The 22,911-nt window shown below is 31.7% G+C and overlaps 3 protein-coding genes across 4 annotated transcripts; all 3 read left to right on the top strand.

Annotated features, from left to right (window-relative positions):
- Window positions 1-3,835: 3,835 nt before the first annotated feature.
- LOC101259859 (heat stress transcription factor A-4c) lies at window positions 3,836-5,574 on the top strand. Its single transcript, XM_004243197.5, has 2 exons — window positions 3,836-4,312; window positions 4,401-5,574. The coding sequence occupies exons 1-2, from the start codon at window positions 4,091-4,093 to the stop codon at window positions 5,343-5,345; spliced, it is 1,167 nt and encodes a 388-aa protein (XP_004243245.1). The 5' UTR covers window positions 3,836-4,090; the 3' UTR covers window positions 5,346-5,574.
- A 3,200-nt stretch (window positions 5,575-8,774) lies between these two features.
- On the top strand, window positions 8,775-19,972 carry LOC101260154 (probable sugar phosphate/phosphate translocator At1g06470). Of its 2 annotated transcripts, none has more exons than XM_004243198.4 (13): window positions 8,775-8,953; window positions 9,809-10,526; window positions 10,636-10,805; window positions 12,782-12,867; window positions 13,176-13,225; window positions 13,914-13,981; window positions 15,417-15,517; window positions 15,658-15,670; window positions 17,150-17,334; window positions 17,538-17,624; window positions 18,082-18,176; window positions 18,564-18,719; window positions 19,552-19,972. In XM_004243198.4, exons 2-12 carry the CDS (start codon window positions 10,042-10,044, stop codon window positions 18,682-18,684), a joined length of 1,461 nt encoding a protein of 486 aa, XP_004243246.2. In that variant the 5' UTR covers window positions 8,775-8,953; window positions 9,809-10,041; the 3' UTR covers window positions 18,685-18,719; window positions 19,552-19,972. The 2 variants fall into 2 exon arrangements, with proteins under 2 accessions (XP_004243246.2, XP_010323664.2); XM_010325362.3 differs by having other exon boundaries at window positions 19,513-19,972.
- Window positions 19,973-20,770: 798 nt separating this feature from the next.
- On the top strand, window positions 20,771-22,499 carry LOC101260448 (epidermis-specific secreted glycoprotein EP1). The gene has a single exon (XM_019214958.3). It carries the CDS (start codon window positions 20,881-20,883, stop codon window positions 22,225-22,227), a length of 1,347 nt encoding a protein of 448 aa, XP_019070503.2. The 5' UTR covers window positions 20,771-20,880; the 3' UTR covers window positions 22,228-22,499.
- The last annotated feature ends 412 nt before the right edge of the window (window positions 22,500-22,911 follow it).

The raw sequence follows: 22,911 nt of genomic DNA, 5'->3' as shown, positions 1-22,911 counted from the left end.
ATATTCCATTTGTATATCCAAGTTGCAACAAGAATTACTAAATAACTATTAGGAATTGACTTTTATGGGTTAAATTGAATGCGTATAATCATTAAATTAGAAGAAATTTTAAAATACAAAAAGTAAATATAACCGTGTAGGCATTCCACGTAGGCGCTACATGTGTTTAAGGGTAAATATGAAATTAAAGTCGGATGGAAGGAATAATTATTAAAAAAAAAATGACCTTCTTTTCTAAAAGTACAAGGGTAAATATTGTTCTAATCTATTTATTTATCTAAAATATTCTTTAACTATGCGAATTGGTACAAAATTATTTTTTTTTACCTTTTGGGCTTAAAATATCATTGATGTTAACCTTTTGGTTCTATTTTACCCTTATTTTTAACAGTCAAAATAATAATAAATTCATTTATGACGTATGACGTATCTTATATAAAATAAAATTTCGTGATTAAAAAATATAAATTATAATTATTTAAATATAAACATTTTTTTTAAGACACTTTATTCCACAACATATTTATGTATCATTTCTTTAGAAAAAACTATTCTCCATTAAAAGTTCCCATAATATTTTTGTTAGATTTGTGAGAAAAGATAAAATATAGTGTTTTCAAAACGAAAAACTAGAAAATTTTCTATTGTTTTTGGTGAGATTTTATTTCCATATACTTGAAGACCAACTTCAAACACGTGGCATAATCTATTGCCATAATAATAAATTTATGGTCATCTTAATTCTTATTATCGAGAAACTTCTTTTAAAATAGTAGCATAACAAGTTGTAAGAAAAAAGAAAAAGAAAAAAAAAAGAGTGGATAATATTGTTATTAATTAAATTAGATTAGGAGGAGTAACGACCAAAGAAAAATATAATCACATGATGACAAAAAGTTGATCAAATAATATCATTGACCCAATTTTTTAATCATGTTACGTCATTAATTACGATAATAAGTTTGTTCAACATAAAATAATTGAGCTATTAGCTCTATGTAGAATTTTATTAGATTTTAATTAATCTTTACTTCTTCTCATATTAATTAGCATATTTCTTTTATGTGTTCTTTGAAATATCATAAATAAAAAATAATTTTATTATTTAACTCTATCTAATTTATTTTAAATATTTAATATTATAGATAAAATAAGATAAATATAATTAATTTTATCTCGATTTCGCGAAATAACAAACATATTGAAAGAAAAATTATAGTGACTCAGACAGTTAGTTATCTAATTTTCTCTCGATGATGAGAGCATATTAGTTCGACTATTTGAATTTTTACTTTGTTAATAAAAATTTAATTATATTCTCGCCACGTCCTCTTAGAGAATATGGGACCGGGTGAGTATATTAATTATTATTAAAAATGATTTCATTAGACTAAATGATAAGATTAAAAGACAATGTTGTCGGCTTAACTAATGCAATAAAAAGACAAAAATAATAGAAAATTAAGGATACATAGCATGTAGAAAACTTTGAATTTTCATGTAAAAGGAATAATTAGAGTCCTAATGAACTATAGTGAATATCCACTAATCTGTTTGCCACATACACTATAGTTTCATAATCTAAAGTACTAATATGCATGCTTAATTAAATTATTAACACTAACATCTAATGTTAATTCTTTGTCTTTTTCTCTTTATAAAATGAAACGCTTTATTAGAAATCGAAAATAGTATCTTAATCGAAAAGTTTGCATGTGGCTAGTTTTTAAATAATATTCCTTTTTTAAAAAAATTTTGTTACGAAAATAGGCTTCATTTATTTATCATGCAATGCAAATGTTATATTTTTGTTATTTTCATTTCTATATAAGCTCATTTCTTTGTATTTTTTAAGCTTTTCATGCTCACACACAATACATAGTGTTATTTCTTTTTTCAAGTAAATTCTAAAAACACATTAATGTGTTGTTTAATTAGGCTTTACCTTATATTTACATTTTTAAAATTTTGGATGTGTGTGATTATATTTAAATTTGTATAAATTAAATAAATATACATATTTGTTCTACGTGTCATAATACATGTAGGATGCCACTTAAAACAAAATTTGTTATGTAGGACTCTATGCAAGAAGAATATATTTATTTTTTCAATTTTGTACGATTTTAAGTGTCAACTTGTGCCTACTTAAAATTAGAGGACATAAATGCACTATAACAAAAATGATCATTAGCGACAATTAATTCTTAATTGTCACTAAATATGTATTTTTAGCGGCAATTGATACTCTTTATATATGTCCCTAAAGCCTTTAGCGATATTGATTCTAATGACACTTAATTAATATAGGTAAAGACTTTAGCACTCTTTATTAATGACAATATTTAATGCCGCTAAAAGTTATTTTTGTTGTAGTGATGTCAACTAAAACTAAGTTGAACGACACATTTATATATTATGAGTATATTTGTTAACTTGGTCTTATTTGACATTTATGCTCTTCATTTTTTAGTATACACTAATAGACATTTAAATTTATATAATGTTGAATAAATAGACAGTAGAAACACGTTTAATACACGTAGAACTTGACATAAAATATCGTGTATGATGTGAACTATCACGTAAGACGTATGTGTCTAATATTTTATTTTATTTTTGAAAAAATATGAATATCTTATCGATAAATAGCTGGTATAATTATTTCTCTCTTAATTTAAGATTGTTTATGACGAATTTCTCGAACTACGATGATTTCTTCGTGAATATTCATAAATGTACGTCCAGTTATTTTAACTCTTGGCAAATTTAAAAGTCTACTTGTACTACTTCAAAAGTAAAAATATAATAAAATGACATATTTATGTATTACGCCTTATAAATTATATTTCATTTCTCAGATGATTATGAATAAGTATTGGGGTCTCTTCTATGAAATAAATAAATAATGATTGAGATATAAACAAGTTAAATTCAGATCTTCATGAAATTAAACAAATGTTTTTATTATGAGAAGTGGGGTAGTACACTCTATTGATAATAAATAAAAATAATATTATATATTAATAAACAATTGTTAAAAGGGAAACAGAAAAAACAGCCAGTCAAAATGGCAGCCTCTGTTTTAATTAAATAAAATATAAAGAAAATAGAAGAAGTCATAAATAATAATAATTGATACCTCTGACTTCACTATTCATACTCTCTCTTTATTAATAATTATCTCTTCAAACTTGAACGCTGAAAACGAACCAAATTATAGTCAAAAGAAAAAATTAACTAAAAGACCGTTGAATATTCCATCACATAGTAATTTTTTTGTTTTTTTTTATTTATTTATCTAATTTTAATTTAACCTTTTTCTAAAAGAATTATATAATTTTAAGCTAAAAATCTATAGAACATATTAAAATGTTACTTATTCGTATTTTACTTTTGATTTCTAATTTATTTTAATATTTTCTTTGGCATAAAAATAAGTGTTTAAAAGTCTTTAAAACACTTTCAACATTTTTAAAATCAAAAACTACTTTAAACATATCATGTGAAAGTTAAAATTAAAAGATATATATCAAAACGTGAAGAAGAATAAAACATTCTTTTTGAACGTACTAAAAAGAAAAGAAAAACAAATAATTCGAAACAAAGATAGTAAAAAAATGCTCTGACAATTATTCTGATTTATTTCTTCTCAATGGTAAATTTAACGAATCTCCTTAGAATAATTTACTTTTTTTAAAGAAAAGAAATTAAGATTAAGTATTTAAAATTTGTAGAAAAAATTACTAATTCCTTTTTCATATATATATATATAATTTAAATCTCGAAAAACTAATATATTTTATATATACTTAGGACAAAATGGGAAATACACAAACTAAAAATTTTCCACTCTCCTCCAACTTGTTCAACAATCCACATTCAAAGTCCAAGTCGTCTACCCTCTCTCACAGTCAAGCTGAATAATGAAGAAACACTGTATTTCTCCTTTTTTTTTTTTATAAATAAATTATCTCCTTTTCAATATCCTGATCATTTTTCTTCCCCTTTCTCATTGAAAACTCAAAGTATAATAATCTTCGCAATTCACATTAGAATCGTTAAAAGTAGTATATGAGTGTGCATAGTCATGGATAACTGTAATGGAGGATCAAGTTCTTCTTCTCCGGCGCCTTTTTTGTTGAAAACTTATGAACTGGTTGATGATTCGTATACTAATCCAGTTGTTTCATGGAGCCATAACGGACGTAGCTTCGTTGTTTGGAATCCACCTGAATTCGCTAGAGATTTGCTTCCGAAATACTTTAAGCATAACAATTTCTCAAGTTTTATCAGACAACTTAATACTTATGTAAGTAAAATTATTTCGTAAAAATATCTCTATCGAATCATCACCAATTGTGTTTTGTTATTTGACGATATTCATTTATTTCTATTAGGGGTTTAGAAAGGTTGATCCTGAACAATGGGAGTTTGCGAACGAGGATTTTTTAAGAGGACGTAGACATTTGTTGAAGAATATTTATAGACGAAAGCCGATCCATAGCCACTCTGCTGCAGCAGGAACAGGGCAATCTGTAGCTCCATTGACGGATTCTGAGAGACAGGAGTATGAAGATGAAATCGAGAGGTTGAAGAGAGAAAACAGTCTTCTTCAGTCGTCTGCGGAGAATCAATTGAAATTCAATGGGGAGTACGAAAGTGGAATTAAGTCTATGGAGCAACGTTTACAGAACGTTGCTCATAGACAGGGGAAATTGATTTCTCTTTTAGCTCAATTACTACAAACACCTGGATTTTCATCTGATTTCACTCAAAGCGCGAGCAGGAAGAGACGATTGTTGATATCAAATTACTTGATTGACGAGGAAAACTCACCAAAATTCGACTTGGAAATGGTTAAAAAGTTGGATTCATCAATCAATTTTTGGGAGCGGTTTCTGTATGGTGTTCAAACACAAGATTTCGAGCATACACATTCCCCAATTGTTACACATACATCATCTAATGATTCTGCCAAACGAAACTCTCCCATCGATCATTCACCATCCTCCTCCGAGTTAGGGCCATTGAATCCTGTCATGTCATCAACTTATGAAAATTTAGAACGTCAACTTAAGCCATCTGATAATCAGATTGAGTGTAAGACCAGTAAAACATCTGAATTAGTATCAAACTCGGGTAATGATGTATTTTGGCAACAGTTCTTAACAGAGACGCCTGGTTGCACTGAGCCACAACAAGTTGAGAACAAAGGGATAAACGAATCAACGCGTGATATTAGATTAGGGGATAGTCATAGATATTGGTGGAATCGCGGAGTTAATTTAGAAAATCTTGCTGAAAGAATGGGACATCTTAGTAGTCCAGCAACAGGAAGCTGAGTTGATTCAGTATTTGACATTTTATAGCTATTGTTGTTGTTGTTTTTTTCTTCTAGTTTTGATGATCAGATATGTCACATTAGAGCACTTGTTGGTTTGTTGTTGTAATACTGAGATCATTCACTAGAAGCTAGATGTTAAAGTACACCACTTTATGTGGAACTTTTAGTGTAGACTTTGCTTGTAATTATCAGAGTTATAGTAAGGTACTCATCTATATTTTTGATAAGAGGATTAGTGATATTGAACAATATTGAGTTAAAGCTTAACTTTGTTTTAAGTTTAAGGGATAATGCACAAGTATCCCCTCAACCTATGTTCGAAATTTTAGAGACACATTTATATTAGACTAAGGTCCTATTATCTAAGGAATATAAAGAATATTAATATTATTGAAAAGTAATACAACTTATTGACCTTCTACACAAGCAAATTAGAGTTATGCCAAAAGAATTGTCGAAACAATTTCCTAAGCAAATCAAACATATAATTACAAGATAAAGAAACTTATGGTTTTAGACAAATTTGTCAAATATTTTTATAAATTATATTTGTTTAAAATCATTTACAATAATAAAAGTCTTCTTGGTTCCACAAAAATGTTTGCACCAATTTTTTAAACTTTTTCTTTTTAAAAAAAAAATAAAAAAAATTTAAACCATTAAATTAATGGTCATTGTCTTTTTTATGTCAATATTCGTGAGCGGCTGCTATATGCAAATGACTCATTTATTGGGAGTCAAAGCAGTTATTACAAGAATACCATTAATACAAGAAATATAATATACATATATAACTTATCATATCAGAAATTTAAATTATTAATTTATCTGATAAATGACTACTTTTTCTTTTAATAATTAATTGATATATAATTAAAATTTATTAATTTTCCTGGGGTCATATTTTTCTGGTCAAAATTGTAAAGAAGTTTGTTTAAGGACTCAATTGACCTTTTTTTTTTAAAATAGTCGGTTAAAATCTTAAAGATATTTTTGAATTTTAAAATAGAATACTGATGATTTTTATGTTTGTAATATTGATTCACTTTTAGTTCTCTCCTAAATTTTACTTATTTTTTAACATTGTTTTTATATGAAATCTTATATTTAAAATGTTCAATCATCTTTTTTTATATTTAAAAAAAATAATAACACCATGTAAGAGAAGCTGAGAAAAGAACAATTTATTCTATTTGGTATAAATAATTTTGAAACTAAATTAAGAATCTACATTTGTTTGTTAAACTGTATTAATTTATTGATGAAATATGACGTTGTACTAATATAAAGTTTCTTTTCTCGCAATATCATATATCAGTAATAAATTAATGTAGTTTACAGAACCAAAGATATATATTTAGTTAATTATAGTAATATTTTCACGAAACAAAATAAAATATTTTTTCTTCACTTGCTCTCACATAGAGTAATTATTTTTACTAATCTATAAGAAGATGGCATTTCATATATAAATTTGTAGACAAAATCATTGTTTAAAAAAGACAAAAATTTCGAAGGAGGACCAAAATTGCTCTAATAATATAAGTATGAGGGACTATAAGTGTTCCATGTAAAAACAAAAGAATAACTTTGAGTCATAAACCTAAAAATGAGAGACTATTTTAGACTTTTCTTGAACTTTATTATATATTAGCAATGAGATTCGGACATGTTTTAACAATTCCTAAAGACTCTTACGTATCCACCCAAGAGCCAATGGGCCAATAAGATCGTTTAATCATAAACAACTTTTACATATTGTAAACATAAAAATCATATTTGTATGTTATAACTATTGTTCACATAATTGCGCCACGTAACAAGTTTTTATAATTCGCTAGATACAGATCCACTTTTATACAAACTGTTTAGTTTTGTATAAATTTATTTACATTGTAATTTGTATAATAAGATCCGTATTGTATACTATAAGTGTATACGAAAAAAATATATGTAGTGTATCTTTATATATATACACTTTTCTCGCGTTTTACAAACACAAACACATTTTATACATTTGTATATCGAATGTGTAATTGTATATCAAAAATGAAATTGTATATCAAATCAGATAGCAAAAAAATGAGATATTTGCTGCAAATTACAAATAAAATAAACTATGAACTTAACATTTAAATTGAATTAATAGTTTGCTCTTCGTACAATTATTCTTTTAATTATTGAATCCTCTATGTTAATTTTATTCAAATATATCTTAATTTCTGCATAAATATATATATATTTCGTAACGAAATTAGTCAATACTTGAACACCAGATAAATTTCATGTAAATCCACCCCTATATATATACACATGCATACTTTTATATATACTACTAAAATATCATATAATAATTACGTAAATAAAAAATCAAAATTTTCAATATCGTATCATATCGAACCATGCCACCTGGAACAGATGTTGGCACGTCTTAGTCATAAAACTAGAGATCTCGCGGGAGAAGAAGTAGAGATCTAGCAACCTAAAAATTTGGTGCCAATCATATCTTAGATTTTACTAATATTTTATTTTAATTTGTTTATCTTATTTATTTGTTAATCCATTTTTTTAAAAAAATGTTTTTTATGCAACTTTTTAATTTTATCTTCTATATATTATATTATTAAAAGATTACAAGTAAAATACATTATGACATGTCATATATACTTATCATTTGAGATTATACGAGTTAAAAATTTATTATCTGTTTCAATTTATATGATAATTTTTTCTTTTGTAATTAGTCTCCAAAAGAATGTTAAATTTTCTTATTTGACGACTAGCTAAGGGTATCATCCCCACTTTACATTTATCCTATATCATTTAATATTATTTTTCTTTTGTTTAAAATATTGTGTCTGATCATACAACAATGTCAATAACGATTTTAATGAAATTTCATAAATGAGGTATGTAAAGTATAGAGTGTGTACCAATCATACCTTTACCTCGTGAAGGTGAATAAGCTATGTCCGAAGGATTCTCAACTCGAGTTCAACATATCAAAATTAGATATGTAAAAAGACATATTCCACATGTAAATTTTTAACGATAATGGAGAAACAAAACAACTTATAAAAGAAATAATAATAGTTATAGAATGATGCACTAACTAAACACAATCAACAACAAGCTAAGTGATAGGTGAAATTAAAAGCAAAGACACACTACAAAAAAAATACAAGTAAACCTCTATTATGGTAAATTCGACACCCTCTTATGTACGGTCATGTCTTTCGTAATTTGAAATTGTATTGGATATTATTAAAAATTTTTTTTCGATACTTTTTTGACCAACCACTACCTCTTTTGTGATTATTATATCCAATCTCTCGTACCTCCTTAATAAAAATACCTATTTTTTAAATTTTAGGACAAGTCAAAATATAAACAAATTGATATAAAGAGTAACATTTTCTATAAAAGTATACAAAAATTCAACTAATTGTAAGCTGTCGGCATTAGTTTATTTTCCTTCAATTTTACCCATCTAACAGGCGACAATAACCTTTTTTCTTCTTTAAACTCGAAGGAATTGGTAGATCAGATCTTCTATGCTTTGTTCTCTTCTACACCATTTGAATCTATCAACTCAAACAAGCTCAGGTCAGTTTTAATTTTATCTTTTATTAATGCTTTTAGTAGTTGCTTTCTTGATTATTCAATTGCATCAACTCTTATTGATTGATTCAACCTTCTTTTGGGTTTTTTAGAATCTATAGAACTGTAATAGAAATGGGGTTCTTTTGTTTTACCCCTTTTGTTGAAAATATGATTCCATAGGATTCAAAGTTGTGATTTTTTTTTTGGGGTTGGGTTTTGGGAGATTTGCTTAATTGTTGTTCTGGGATTTGAGTTGAATTTCAAGTTGCTGTAATGCTGATTGTTGAACTTATTTTGGCCACCAGTGAAGCTCAGCTCAGTTTTAGTTTATCTTTTCTCGATGCTTTTAGAAGTTGCTTTCTTGATTCTTTGAATGCAGTTACTCTTATTGATTGATTAAACCTTCTTTTGGGTTTTTTCAACCTGCTATAGAAATGGGAAATGGGGTTCTTTTGCTTTACCATTTTCTTGAAAATTTGATTCAATATCTAAAGTTGTGATTTTATTGTTTCTTTTTGTGAAATTTTGGCAGATATCCTTAGTTCTTGTTATTGGATTTGAGTTAAATTTCAAGTTAATGTCAGATTGTTGAATTTATTTTGCTCACCAGTGAAGCTCATCTCAGTTTTAGTTTATCTTTTCTCCATGATTTTAATAGTTGCTTTCTTGATTCTTCAATAGCGGTTACTCTTTTTGATAGATTCACCCTTCTTTTGTTTTTTTTAATCTGCTATAGAAATGGGGTTCTTTTGTTTTTCCCCCTTCTCATGAAATTTTGATTCGATATGATTCTAAGTAGTGATTTTTACCGTTTCTTTTGGTGAAATTTGAGTGAAGTTTTAAATTGCTTTAATGCAGATTGTTGAACTTATATTGGTCTCTAGTTAATTGGATTCGAGAGCTCAGTGCTGGTTTCAATTGCTTAGTAGGTGTGTTTATAAGAACTAGTAGTGTCAACTTGAAGTTCTAAAGGGTTCACTACAATTAGTCTGGTCAAGATAATTGGAAATATAGTGCTATATAGACGACTAGGCGTATAAGCTTGGCTGTCAATGGGAGAAAGATGGTTTTGATTGTGGAGGAAAAAGGAGATGTTAGAGAGTGAATTGACTATAGAGAAGGTTGAACAGAGTGCAAGTGACAACTTTCGTAGGGCGCCTTCTTTCTCAGGCTGGTTTGATAATAATGACACCATCCATTCAGCTGAGCTAGGGAATGCTGATACACTCACTGGCGACTTTGACTTTGAACTGCCTCTCGTGAATCAAACCGGTATAGGAAATGGATCTGTAGACGTAGATACACAAAATTACAACTTTAAGCCGAGGATGAAGGGTGGTGGTGATTTGGCTGTTGCATCTATTACGAATGGAAAAGATAGATATGTTCCGTTTGATGTGGAGAACGGTTCTAGAAGTAATCAAACATATTCAAATGTGCACGGGGAAGGATCTACTCATCTGGACCACCACGGTGCATCACAAACAAAGTCAAAGAATGTTGTTTCCGTAGCTGATGTGCTGAAGACACTGTTCTTAGTCCTTGTATGGTACATATTCAGTACATTCTTGACATTGTAAGTCTACTTGGTCATGAGCTTATGATTTTACTAAGTTATTTGTTTTCTCTCATCTGTGTTGAAGCTTTGGACACATTGGTTCTTATCTTGCATTCATTTGGTCTAGGTATAATAAAACTCTTCTAGGGGATCATCTAGGGAGATTCCCTGCTCCTTTACTGATGAATACATTCCACTTCGCAATGCAAGCCATTTTGTCCAAAGGCATTACTTGGTTCTGGTCCCGAAAATTTCAACCCACTGTAAAGATGACTTGGAGAGATTATTTTTTGAGAGGTAACTATGATTGTCAATTTGTCATATCCTTTTTCTTTAAGCTATACTGAGATACAGGTTATATTTGTTTTATGCGTTATTATGGGTTTTCAACAGACTGTTCATTGTTTTCTACTGTGTGATTATAAATAGCGAGATGCAAGGAACTGTTCTGACCGTCAGTTCCTTTAAAGAAATCAGTAGAGAAACAGAGACCAGAGTAGGTAAGATAAAAATATTGAAATATTTGAGATTGTATGACAATTTATTAGCAGGAGATTGTAACCCAAGGGTTCTATATTAGGCACACTTCTTTTCTTGTAAAGTTTGTCTGTAAGATTCATTATTGGGAAGACAAACTGCCTGATCCTTGCATAGTTCTGTTACCTTTCTTAAAAAATGATCCTTGCATAGTTCTGTTACCTCTCTCAAAAATGATCCTTGCATAGTTCTATGTTCCCAGTTAGTACACCTTTTTAACTTGTGGCTTCAACTAGCAAGCCACTTAGGGCCCGTTTGGATGAGCTTAATAAAAGCAGCTTTAAAAAAGTACTTTTGAAAGTGCTGAAACTTATTTTTAAAATAAGCAGTTATGCGTTTGGATAAAAGTACTGAAGTTGTTATGCCAAACGTGAAAAGGGAAAAATAGAAGAAAGAGATTTTAGGGTTATATGGGTAATTTGAAGATTGTATAAAAATATTAAGGGAAAAAACATAAAAATGTGGTCAACTTAAAACAGCTTATAAGCTAAAAAAAAAAGCACCCCTACCCCAGCTTTTAACTTTTGGCTTAAAATAAGTTTTTTTTAACTTAAAATAAGCTATTTTGAGTATTGCCAAACAGTTAAATAAGTCAAAAACCAGCTTTTAAGTCAGTTTGACCAGCTTTTAAGCTGAGCCAAACAGGCTCTTAGCACAACCCCACATTTCTTTTTTGAATTTTAGTTGTAAAAACAACAGGAAAATGAGTTCTGAGATTTGTACAATGATGAATGACTAGTAACGCCTATTTATGATTTAGGAGTTTTTTTAAGTCCGAAAAAGTGTCAGACTAACTTACATCTATCACGCACCTCAAAAGATAAAGATGGTTAACACCTAAGCTTTATAGAGAACCTAGAGTTCCTCTCCTTCCACCCTATCCATACAATGTACAATTATAACATCCCGTAGGACTTTAGGTTGCTTTGGTTTCTTCGGGCCTCTCTTGTTGATGACCTCCTTTAGATGAGTATGACTTTGATACGGATGATAAGAAATGACCTTGGTGCCTAACTCAACTGCAAAAGTTAGCTCACAATGTGGGGATTGTCCAAGACCATATAATGAGACCAATTATAAGCATTTAGATGAAATGGTTACACAATTCAACATGATATAAGAGACAGAACATGTCTTGGGTTCGAGTCTTACTGCTATCCTTTATCAAAAAGAATTTCCATGTGGTTGACTCATAAAAAAGAATCAACCCTCAAGTAAGGGGGCGTGTTGAATATATAATAAAATACATAAATGTGTATTCTATCTAACAATTTAAGCTTTTAGATAAGATTATTGCACACTTCAACATGGTATTAAAGTAGCCGAGGTCTTGGATTCGGGTCACCACCATCAATTATCAAAAAGAGTTTCCACGACCCCCACTTGAGAAGATTTGTTGAAAACATATATTTTTAATAAGAAAAGCAGTTATTAAAATGCCTGCAAAGGGAATCGTACTCGGACACATAAAAAAATAAAGATTTTTTGCGGCCTGCATGAATTAACGGCACCCAAAGCTGCTTTTGTGCATTAAAGCATATTTGCTCTCTCTGACATCATAAAGTTGCACTGCTCGTTCTTCTCTTATTTAAAACATTTAATCTTATGCCCTTTATTTGAAACTGTTTTGTGAAGTCTAGAGCATTACTTCTAGATATTGGCCTCCAATAGTTTCCTGCCAATTTTTATTGACTTTTCTGACAACTAATGCTACAGATGGCCTTTGCCTTTCACAGTTGTTCCCACAGCTCTCAGTACGGCAATGGATGTCAACCTCAGCAATGCATCCCTTGTTTTCATATCAGTGACATTTGCTACTATGGTGTGTATTCGTTTTCCCTGTAAATTTTAACATACCAATCAAATGGTCAACAGATTTGTTAAGAAAATTAAGTCACTGGGCAAACTCAAAAAGGATTCTCACAACCCAGCATTCCTTTAGGTCTGTAGAAGCACTTCCGAAATTCTAACAACAATTTGTGAGATTGCAATAAGAATAATTTTCAAAGACTTGAAGGGAGAGTTAGTGAAACGATCTTCAACTATTACTCGTAAAAAAGAATAATCCTCTAGTTTCCTTCATTTTCCTCCATAAATTCTTGACTCCTAAACACAAGTTTGTCATTGCAGTGCAAATCTGCAGCACCGATCTTTCTCCTACTCTTCGCTTTTGCTTTCAGGTACTTCATTTAATCATTGCTCAATTTTTCATTGAGTCTTTACTATATTTAATAGATGCATGTCCTATTGAATTATTCGTCAATCTGCATAGTAACTACTTGATATGTCTTAATGGACACTCCTCTTTTTTTAGTCTGCTTTAAAAGAATGCCATATTTCTACAATTCAAAGTGCTTTTTGGCTGTAAACTTTTCACTTTACCCACAATTATACACAGTTAAAGCCATAGAAATATTATGACTTGTATACGACAATAATTTCTAAGGGTAATTTTGGTATGTGCCAGAAGTCTGTTTTCTCTCTTAAACTCTGCATAACAAAAACTCTGCCATATATGTAATGGGGGGAGTAGCCATTTTGGCATATAAGGATCTTCAATTTTTGACGGACCGTTTCTTGTCCAGGAAAAAAAAATCTATGTAGTCCATCTTTAAAGCTCAGTCTCCATGAACTCAAAGGAAGCAGGATACAACCATCACTTGTTGATTTTCAATTAGTCCCTCATTAGTGGTACACATACTGAGAAAGAAGTCTTTTTCCTGTCCATTGCATACTTGACCCTTCAAGCATTAAATTTATCATCCATCTCTCATGAATGATTTCATTTGCTCTCTCTTAAAAATGAGTTCTTATTTGAGTATATTTGGTCTACTGCCTTGTTTTTAACCTCATATTTTTTTTTGAAAGGTTGGAGTCTCCGAGTTTGAAGCTGCTAGGGATCATGTTGATTATTTCTATTGGGGTATTATTAACAGGTATCCTATACACTTATTAGCATGTTTGTTTGTTCTTTCTTCCTTTTTTTTAATTTTATTTTTGGGTAATATCAGTTATGCACACGCTAGGTAGCTTGTCCTTGTGAAGGTAATCTGACTTACCAATGCTGGAACCGATAGACTCACTCATACCTAGTGTTGTAGGAACTCAAACATGGGATCTCCAGGTTGGGCCTCAACCCATGAGCTATCCCTAGCTTCTTAACTTTTCAAGATCTCCCTATTTATCTGCCACTTTTCTTATATGACATTAATAATTCTCATTTTATACGCTGGTAAAAGTAGTGCTTTGAGTCTATATGTGTTTCAGACTTGTTGTTTTCTATTCTATTTTAAAAATCACGATCCATGCATGACTATCGTTTTTTGTTTAAAAATAATAAGGATGGGACCGAAATGTGCTGGACTCGATATGAATTTCATTTGTTTCAATTACATTTCTCCATTGTCTTGGCTGTAGCCTTTAAAAATCATTACTTTTTATAAGTAAGTTTTTACTTTCTTAAAATTAAGAAAGGAATATTTTGGGGCTCGAGTTTCTAGAATTGCTATTTCATACCTAATAATCTGATTTTCTATCCTCTTCATTTGTTTTAGTCATGACACATTCTCTTTTCAACTATAAGGTGGCTAAAAATATATATATTTATACAAATACTCGCTGGAATGAGAAAGTTGAGATGGATACTATGTTGAACAAGAAAGGAAAGGTACAATAACACAAGTATTAAAAATGCGGAGGATAGTGATTGGGTAGTGGCTCCACTAGGTAGTGTGAAGAAATAGTTTAAAATCATTCTCATTTCACAGTTTTTCTTATAGCAAGGGTGGTATCAGTTGGAAAAAGCACTTCTAAAACCACTGATGCGAAGAGTAAAAAAAAAAGATCGTAACAAATGAGATGCCAAGAGTAATTGCACCTAAAGGTGTGGCCTAGTGGTCAATAAAGTGGATGCAAACCTTGGAGACCCAGGTTGAAATTGCAGTAGAAGCAAAAGTACTTGGTGATTTCTTTGTATTTACCCCTTAAGAGAGTTGAGTTACTTGGTAGTTGTGTTGGCGAGAGGTAGTAGGTGGAATAGCAGAGATGCGTGCCAGCTAGTATGGACACCAAAAAGGGAGATGAAAAGAGTAATTTTAGAGAAATGTCATGACTTATTAGTCAATAATATATACATTGAATGTAGATAAAAGAAAACCGAGAAAAATGGAACTTACGCAGCATAGATGAATATATAAGAAAATGCCGAAGTAGTTTGTGGTTCTCTTCAAAACTCTCTCTGTCCATTTTTTTACCTTGTTATTTTCAGTTTTTTGAGTGCTTAGCTACTTTATATGTTGTGATTAATTCTGTTGTCTGTAGACGGATATATGTTCAATAAGCACATCTGACCTTTATTTATCGACAATACAGTTGCAAAGGAAACGGAGTTTGAATTTTGGGGGTTTATCTTTGTTATGCTAGCTGCTGTTATGTCTGGGTTCCGCTGGACTATGACTCAGATACTTCTGCAGGTAGGATTCCAGAAACTGTTAAAAATGAATTTGTTTTTAAAGTATTTTCATCATCATACTTGTGCTCACTTCGTTTATTTTGTGTTCATTTTCCTGTACTCCATCCAACGGGCGTGCGCTGACCAAAAACTGTCATAAAGAAAGAAATCTACGGTAAGGACTTTCAGCAAATTATAGCTAGCTATCAAAGCACTGAAAATGAATTTATTCGTAGAGTATTTCTGTTAATTAATACTGTTGGTGGATGATTGCATGTTGGTAACTCAGTTCTTCATTTACCTAGTTTTGGATTCCCCTAAAAAGTATTCTATTTATTATTTTTGTTTTGTCACATTTTGTTTTAACCCTACTCTTGCCAAATTTGATAGTTCATCAATTTTTTGTTTGGATAGTTTAAGTTCTGGTAAGCAACATTTATTGCAGGTGGAATTCATAGATAGCCTCTTAAACTTGCCACCAACTGCCAAGTGTACACTTAAGTATACACCTTAACTATTCAGTGATCAGTTAGACACCTCTTTCTGGCAGAACTTTCTCATGACCCCTCAAGATGACATGGCAAAACACATTATTTTCAGTCGAATTTGAGCGCATGAAGCTCCTTAAAATTTGACTCAGTACTTAGAGTGCAAGTTCAGGGACATAATTCACGTGTCAGATGTGGAGGTGAAAATCGGTACACGTGTCATAATCAAAAGAGAGTTTCAAGTATCTTGAGTCAAGAATCCAAGGAAGTGGGGAGATTAATGATGATGTTACATATCGTATTGATACATGGTGGATGAAATTGAGGCTCACATCCGGTGTCTTATGCGATAACAAAGTGGTTGTCTCGTATTGCCGCAGGAGTTAGACAAGTTGTTTCGGTTCCAAGTCTCGCGTCCATACTACTTCGTTAAATTTTCCTCTGACTTTTACAACCTTATTTACAAGGCCTTAATTCTTGGAGGAAAGTAACAAATTTCTTGTCAGTGGCCCGATCCCGTAAGAGCATTTCATAAGCTTGTGAGAAAGTTCAAACTAATGTAGTGGTCTTTTGATGCCCCATCTACACTTTCCCAAGAAATGCACGAAGTGCTTAGTCTTTTTCTCGGCACTTATGGGACCTGTAAACAAAAATAAGTAGTACATTGGAATTATTAAAATGTTAAGCCAGATAAAAGTGAGTACGCTCTCTGAGTTCAAAGAACAATTTTCTACTCATCTAATCTACAAGGCATTCTTTGAGTTGCACGAATCCCGAACACTCCTTCTGTCTTAATTTAGGTGACCCTCTCTGCTTTTTAGTCAATCCCCCTCCAAAATGGCTCTCTTCTATATTTAGTTACAATTTAACTTTAAACTTCTCATTTTGATCCTTGATAAGGTAATTTATAGCCACACAAATATCTATGGCTTGTTTTAGACCACAAATTTCAAAAATATTTTTTTCAATCATAAACTTCGTGCTCATTCAAACACCTTCACATAACAGAGGGAGTTATCGTTGTGTTTCTTTTTGGCAAAGTCATGTTTTACTTTTAAGAAAAGTAGCTAATTGTAATTTAATATAGTGAGATATGTCCTTTGAAATATTAACCATGTAGCTTGTGCATACGCTGTATATGTCAACACTTTCTTCTGTTTTTTCAGGTTTAAAAAATCCACTCACACTAATGAGCTACGTTACTCCAGTAATGGCTCTTTCAACTGCTATGCTGTCTCTGATTTTTGATCCATGGCAAGAGTTTGGAAGCAGCAGTTACTTCGATAGCTCATGGCACATAACTAGAAGTTGTTTGCTGATGCTTTTTGGTGGAACCTTGGCTTTCTTTATGGTATGCATGTATCTGACTCAATGTCAATAAGTCCAAATTGTTGATTATCCAACATTCTAGTGGCAAATTTCTTTGCTGGATCTTTTCCATTTGCAGAAAGTTGTTGTCTACTAAAATACTATAATATCTAAAAGCAAAAGCAAATTTGATAGACCTTCTATGCATGTTGTACAAATGATTCTTCCTCTGCTTTTTTTTTTCAGGTGTTGACGGAATATATTCTTGTCTCTGTTACTAGTGCAGTAACAGTGACAATAGCAGGAGTTGTAAAGGAGGCTGTCACTATCGTGGTATAAGCTAAAAACCAAGTTATCTATATCTCTTTTCTTTAGTGAAGTAATTTAACTGACTCATCAAAGAAAAAAGAGCATACAAGTAATGTAGCTGAATAACTGGTTTAGTTATTCAAATTTCATCAGTTACTTGATAGCAGTTTACTCTATGGAATTTGTTATTTGTTTCTTCTCGATGAACATTGGGATTGTTAATTAAAAAGCCTGGAAATTTCTTCCCCATGTCCCGTGAATGGTTATGTAGGATGTAACTGCAATTTTTCTGCTACAAATGCTTATATTGCTCAGACTTCATTTTCCTAGATATCTTCACTTCAAGCTACTGTGTATCTTCAATCGAATTAGACTGATATCAAATCAGTTTTCACTAGTTGAAAAGTATCTCTGATTTTTGGAATCTGTTGTTGCTTCAGTTTCTGAAACTAATTGGCAATTATGTCGGTGGCATTTTCAGGTTGCTGTGTTTTACTTCCATGATAAGTTTACCTGGATGAAAGGGGTCGGTCTCATCACAATAATGTTTGGTGTGAGTTTGTTTAATTGGTACAAGTAAGTTTATGAGCTCTCATATTTTTGTGAGAAGTTGTCATGTGATTTTTGTCTCCCAACTGCTGTTGATATTAGATAAATTTTCTCTTTAACGACCTACTGTGGATGTCTATCCTTTAATTTTCGACACCGCTTTGCATTTAATTTCAACTTATCTAGTAATTTACTAGCTCTTGAATATTCTTTTATAGCGTAGCCAGGGTTTTACGGGAAACATGTCGGTGATGTATTCCACTTGAGTGACAGCATCTAGTCAAACTGTACTTGTTAATAACTGGTCTTGCAAATCGCTAATAATATAGGGTTGTCATGAAAATTATAAGAAGATTTGAAGTGTCAGATTGTTTTTGCTAGGTATTAAATTTGTTTTCTGCTTCCTCTTCTCAGGTATGACAAATTACAGAAAGGTAATCCAAATGAAGATGAAATTTCACGATCCTCAATGCAAAATGAGGCTGCAAAGTATGTTATTCTTGAAGAATTGGAAGATCAAGATGATGGTCCTTGAAGTCTTATATCACATTATCTGCATTTGCAAACCTAGTAAGCTTCTTAACTATAAGGTTCTGATGCATTGTGTATGTTACATACGACGGAGGAATTGTTTTTCATTGTCGTAGCTTATTATGAACTTAATATAATCTCTCTCTCTTTTGTTTATCATTCACATCTACCATTAACTATCACTATCATCCACAACCATTATCAGCCACCACACCAATGTTAACCTCTACTACCGGCCACGAAAACCTTTAGCTATTACCCACAACCAACACCATCAACTAACATCATCTCCCGTCGGCACTCACAACCACCACCATTTGCCATCACCACCACCAACTGTCATATAATTTTTAAAAATGTTTTGTTGATATAATAATTAGATTAATTGGTATTTTATTTGAATTCTGTATCTACTAATTTTTGAATATATACAAGTTTTATACATTCAGATGTTGAGAAAACAAACCGTTTTAATTTTTTGGTATCCAGATCTTAATGCAAACATCTTCATATCCAGATGTATATTCAGATTGAGACATCCAAGTCTTAATAAAACAAATGAGGCCCCCGCTTTGATCAGCCTGATCGTTAATTTTTTATTTTAGTATATGTGATGTAGTTAGAGAACTCTTTTTATTTTCTGTGATCTACATCTATCCTGGCTTTTCTCACAGGACATACCATAATAGTTGGTGTGGAGGAAATTGGATACAAATCCTTGTTTCTTTTTATGTACTTGTTCAACTTTCATCTATGCTTGTTTATACTGATAAACTATGGATAGACGCTTACGAGTTGATCTAAGATAACTTGTACTCTGCATTATGTGTAGATTTGACAAACAGCTGTTTGATTGTGATATGATTGCTAGATGACTGCTGGCAATGCTGATGTTTTCAAGAGAGGATGAGTTGCCATATTTGAATTAATTCCAAATAGGACGAATGTGGCATCATCGATAGGTTGATTTTCGACTAAACCCTGCACGGGACAGCCTTTGATCAGTTTGCTCTGGTGAAAGAAAGAAGCTTTTCGTTTCATCATTATTGTTTGTAAAAAAGATTGATCAGTTTCCATACATAAATTCTAAGGGGCCTATTTTTGGTTGGACAAATTTTCGACATTGTTCTTGTATCTCTATATTGGAATTTTCATCCACATTTATTCAAGTATTTTTCGAGGTCTATCTCCTCGGTGTAATATGACCTTAGTACGAATCGATTATAGATCTTTTGTTTACTTGTAAAACAGGTTTGCCATTGTATTTTAGATGAGTTTTTGCTTTGATTCAAGAGAGTTTGTCAACTGATTTGTATCCTGTCAATGTTTCTTTTATCATGAAATGAATAATATTGTAAGATATCGAAGAAAACATCGTTCATTTAAGGACACGATACATCTTTCTATTGATATTTACTCGATGAAACTCTCTGCTCTCAATCGTAAACCATATATTATGTAACATACACCATAGATACCTTCATATAGCTAGTTGGAGTTGCTTATTTTCATATGGAGTTTGCACAGTTACGCAATTCAAAATTTAAAGAAATAAACACAAGAAGAAATCAACGTGATATGATACGATATAGAGGAGGATTGTAATACAAGTAGAACATAGAATTCATGGTCAATGATTTGAGCAAATATACGGGTCAAATACCATTTTTTTTATATATAGAATTCTTTGACTTGTTAATTGCTTGTCCAAGTTACACTATGTTGTATAATAGGACAAGTAAGGTTAATATTATAATATACTCTATCGTTTTTATCTGTTCATTTTTACTTGTCCACTAGACTAAAAATAGTTATCCAACAATACTTGTTCAGTCTGAAAAATCAAGAGATGATTTGCCCTTTTGTGTCTATTTTATCCTTGCTATTCAATTCTAATATATTTATACAAAACTATTGTTGGACAGGGAGTAATGAAATCTAAAATTTCAACTAGGCTCATTTTTTAAATTATAGTCAAAGATCATCTCATGTAGCAATATATTCCTTTTGACAAAGACAACTTGAATTCTGTATAACAAACTACCAGCTGGCTTGAGTTTTACTAGTCAATTTCTATGTTATCTAATTTGTGAAAACTAGGTGCTTGTTGCTTTCTTGATTATATTATATTATATATAAGGTTCTGCATTAGATAATGCAATTCATCAAATATTAACTCATCTTCCTATAAGTGTTCTTAATGGCTTTATGCAATATTTTTCCTTTTGCCTTCATCATCCTTTCTTGTTCTTGTTATCTGATATCGGGCCAACGTTTCGATTACCCCACTGCAAACCTTTCTACAACTTGGATCAACAGTGTTTCTGCACCTCATTCAGTGGATTTCACTGATGGCTCAAGAGTTAGGGCTATACTACTCAGAGGAACTTTTGGTCCAAAATATGCTTGTGGTTTCTACTGTAATGGCAAATGTGATACTTACCTCTTTGCCATTTTCATCGTGCAAACTAACAGCGCGTCCCAAATTACTTCTCCATCGATTGGATTCCCACAGGTTGTTTGGTCTGCTAACCGGAATAATCCTGTTAAGATCAATTCAACTTTGCAGTTTACAGCACAAGGAGACTTGGTGCTTAGAAATGCTGATGGTAGTTTGGCTTGGTCAACTAACACTGCTGGAAAATCTGTTGCTGGTTTAAGCTTGACCGATAAAGGGAATCTTGTTCTGTTTGATTCGAAGAATGCAACTGTTTGGCAATCGTTTGATCACCCGACTGATGCTTTAGTTCCAGGGCAGAAGTTAGTATCCGGGATGAAACTAACAGCAAGTGTTTCAACAACAAACTGGACTAAAGGAGGTTTGTTTTCCCTCTCTGCTATGGATAATGGTTTGGTTGCTTTCATAGAGTCAAATCCTACCCAAACATACTTTGACGCGACTATTGGTGGGTTGAATCCTAGTGGAGGATCCAATTATGTTAAGTATTTGAATGGAAGCTTAACTCTCTTCACAAATTCGAGTAGTTCACCCGAGATGGTTCTGGTTTCTATTACTCCAGCATCCTCTGCTCAGTATATGAAACTTGAGTCTAACGGACACTTGAAAGTGTACGAGTGGAGAAGTCGATGGAGAGAGGTGGATGATCTCTTAACAGGCTTTCGTGGCGAGTGCAATTACCCTACAGTCTGTGGAAGATATGGCATTTGCACAATGGGACAATGTAGTTGTCCCATAAGCTCTAATTCAACTACCTATTTCAGACCGATAAACGTTAGGCTGCCTAATCTCGGTTGCTCTGAGGCCAAAAAGCTGAGTTGCAACAACTTAAAGAAACACAGACTTTTGGAAGTTGAAGATGTGGACTATTTCGCGTTTACTGCAGATATCAGCAACACAGATGTGAGTACTTGTAAACGCGCATGTTTGGATAAATGTTCCTGTAAAGCTGCGTTCTTTCGTAGTGGTTTAAATTCTTCCAGGGCCATAGGGGAGTGCTACTTACCAACTGAGATCTTCTCACTAATGAATAATGAGAAGGACAAGACAAGGTATGACTCTGTCGCGTTTATAAAAGTACAGGTTTAAGCTAAACCAGCTGTTGCTAAAGGGAAAAAAAATCGCGTTTTATGTACAAAAATGATCTATAGGAGGACATGGATAGAAACTTAGCAGATTATGAACGTAATCTGGAAAAATTTCATGCTATACATGAACTATATGAAGGTATAAATACATAAATAAATGGTTTGATAAGCCAAATTAGAGTTCAGAGTTCTCTGTATTACACTTTCATTTCTCTATGTTATCTGTAATTTCGATTCAACAGACTATAATAAAGACAAATTTATTTTTTCCAATTGTTTGGTGAATTAAGTGTTGGTATAATGCATAAACAGACACTCAAGCTTGTCCTAGCAAGTAAACAAATGCACATTTAGACGCTCAAACTTGGTCTCACCTGACAACCAAACATTCCAATTCGTCCCTAGTAGACATCCGACACTGACACGTCAAATAAATTTTAGAGGTGTCTTAGATGATCATTTTGTATGTTGGAGTGTTCAGCTGACATAATGACGATAAGTTAAGGTCATGTCTAGACGTGCGTACTCACCATGTTGACTTTTTTTAAACATCGCTCTCTTCAATACAAGAAAATTTTCATTCAATTCTCTTATCGATTTCGTTGATTTTTTCATGAACAGTCTAGGTTGAGGAGGCCTTCGATCGATGGGATTGTTAGGGTAATACAAATACAACATAATGTAG

This window comes from Solanum lycopersicum, chromosome 7, assembly GCF_036512215.1.
Source record: "Solanum lycopersicum chromosome 7, SLM_r2.1".
Taxonomy (NCBI): domain Eukaryota; kingdom Viridiplantae; phylum Streptophyta; class Magnoliopsida; order Solanales; family Solanaceae; genus Solanum; species Solanum lycopersicum.
The sequence above is the reverse complement of the archived record's forward strand: the minus strand, read 5'-3'. Positions and strand labels throughout refer to the sequence as shown.

What these genes read in the sequence shown, in the direction of transcription:
- LOC101260154 (XM_004243198.4), top strand. Translation starts at nt 10,042, where the DNA reads ATGTTAGAGAGTGAATTGACTATAGAGAAGGTTGAACAGAGTGCAAGT. An exon ending in CTCTTCGCTTTTGCTTTCAG is followed by an intron (nt 13,226 to 13,913) that starts GTACTTCATTTA and finishes TTTTTTTGAAAG; the next exon opens with GTTGGAGTCTCCGAGTTTGA. An exon ending in AGGAGGCTGTCACTATCGTG is followed by an intron (nt 17,625 to 18,081) that starts GTATAAGCTAAA and finishes TGGCATTTTCAG; the next exon opens with GTTGCTGTGTTTTACTTCCA.
- LOC101260448 (XM_019214958.3), top strand. Translation starts at nt 20,881, where the DNA reads ATGGCTTTATGCAATATTTTTCCTTTTGCCTTCATCATCCTTTCTTGT.
- LOC101259859 (XM_004243197.5), top strand. Translation starts at nt 4,091, where the DNA reads ATGGATAACTGTAATGGAGGATCAAGTTCTTCTTCTCCGGCGCCTTTT. An exon ending in TCAGACAACTTAATACTTAT is followed by an intron (nt 4,313 to 4,400) that starts GTAAGTAAAATT and finishes TATTTCTATTAG; the next exon opens with GGGTTTAGAAAGGTTGATCC.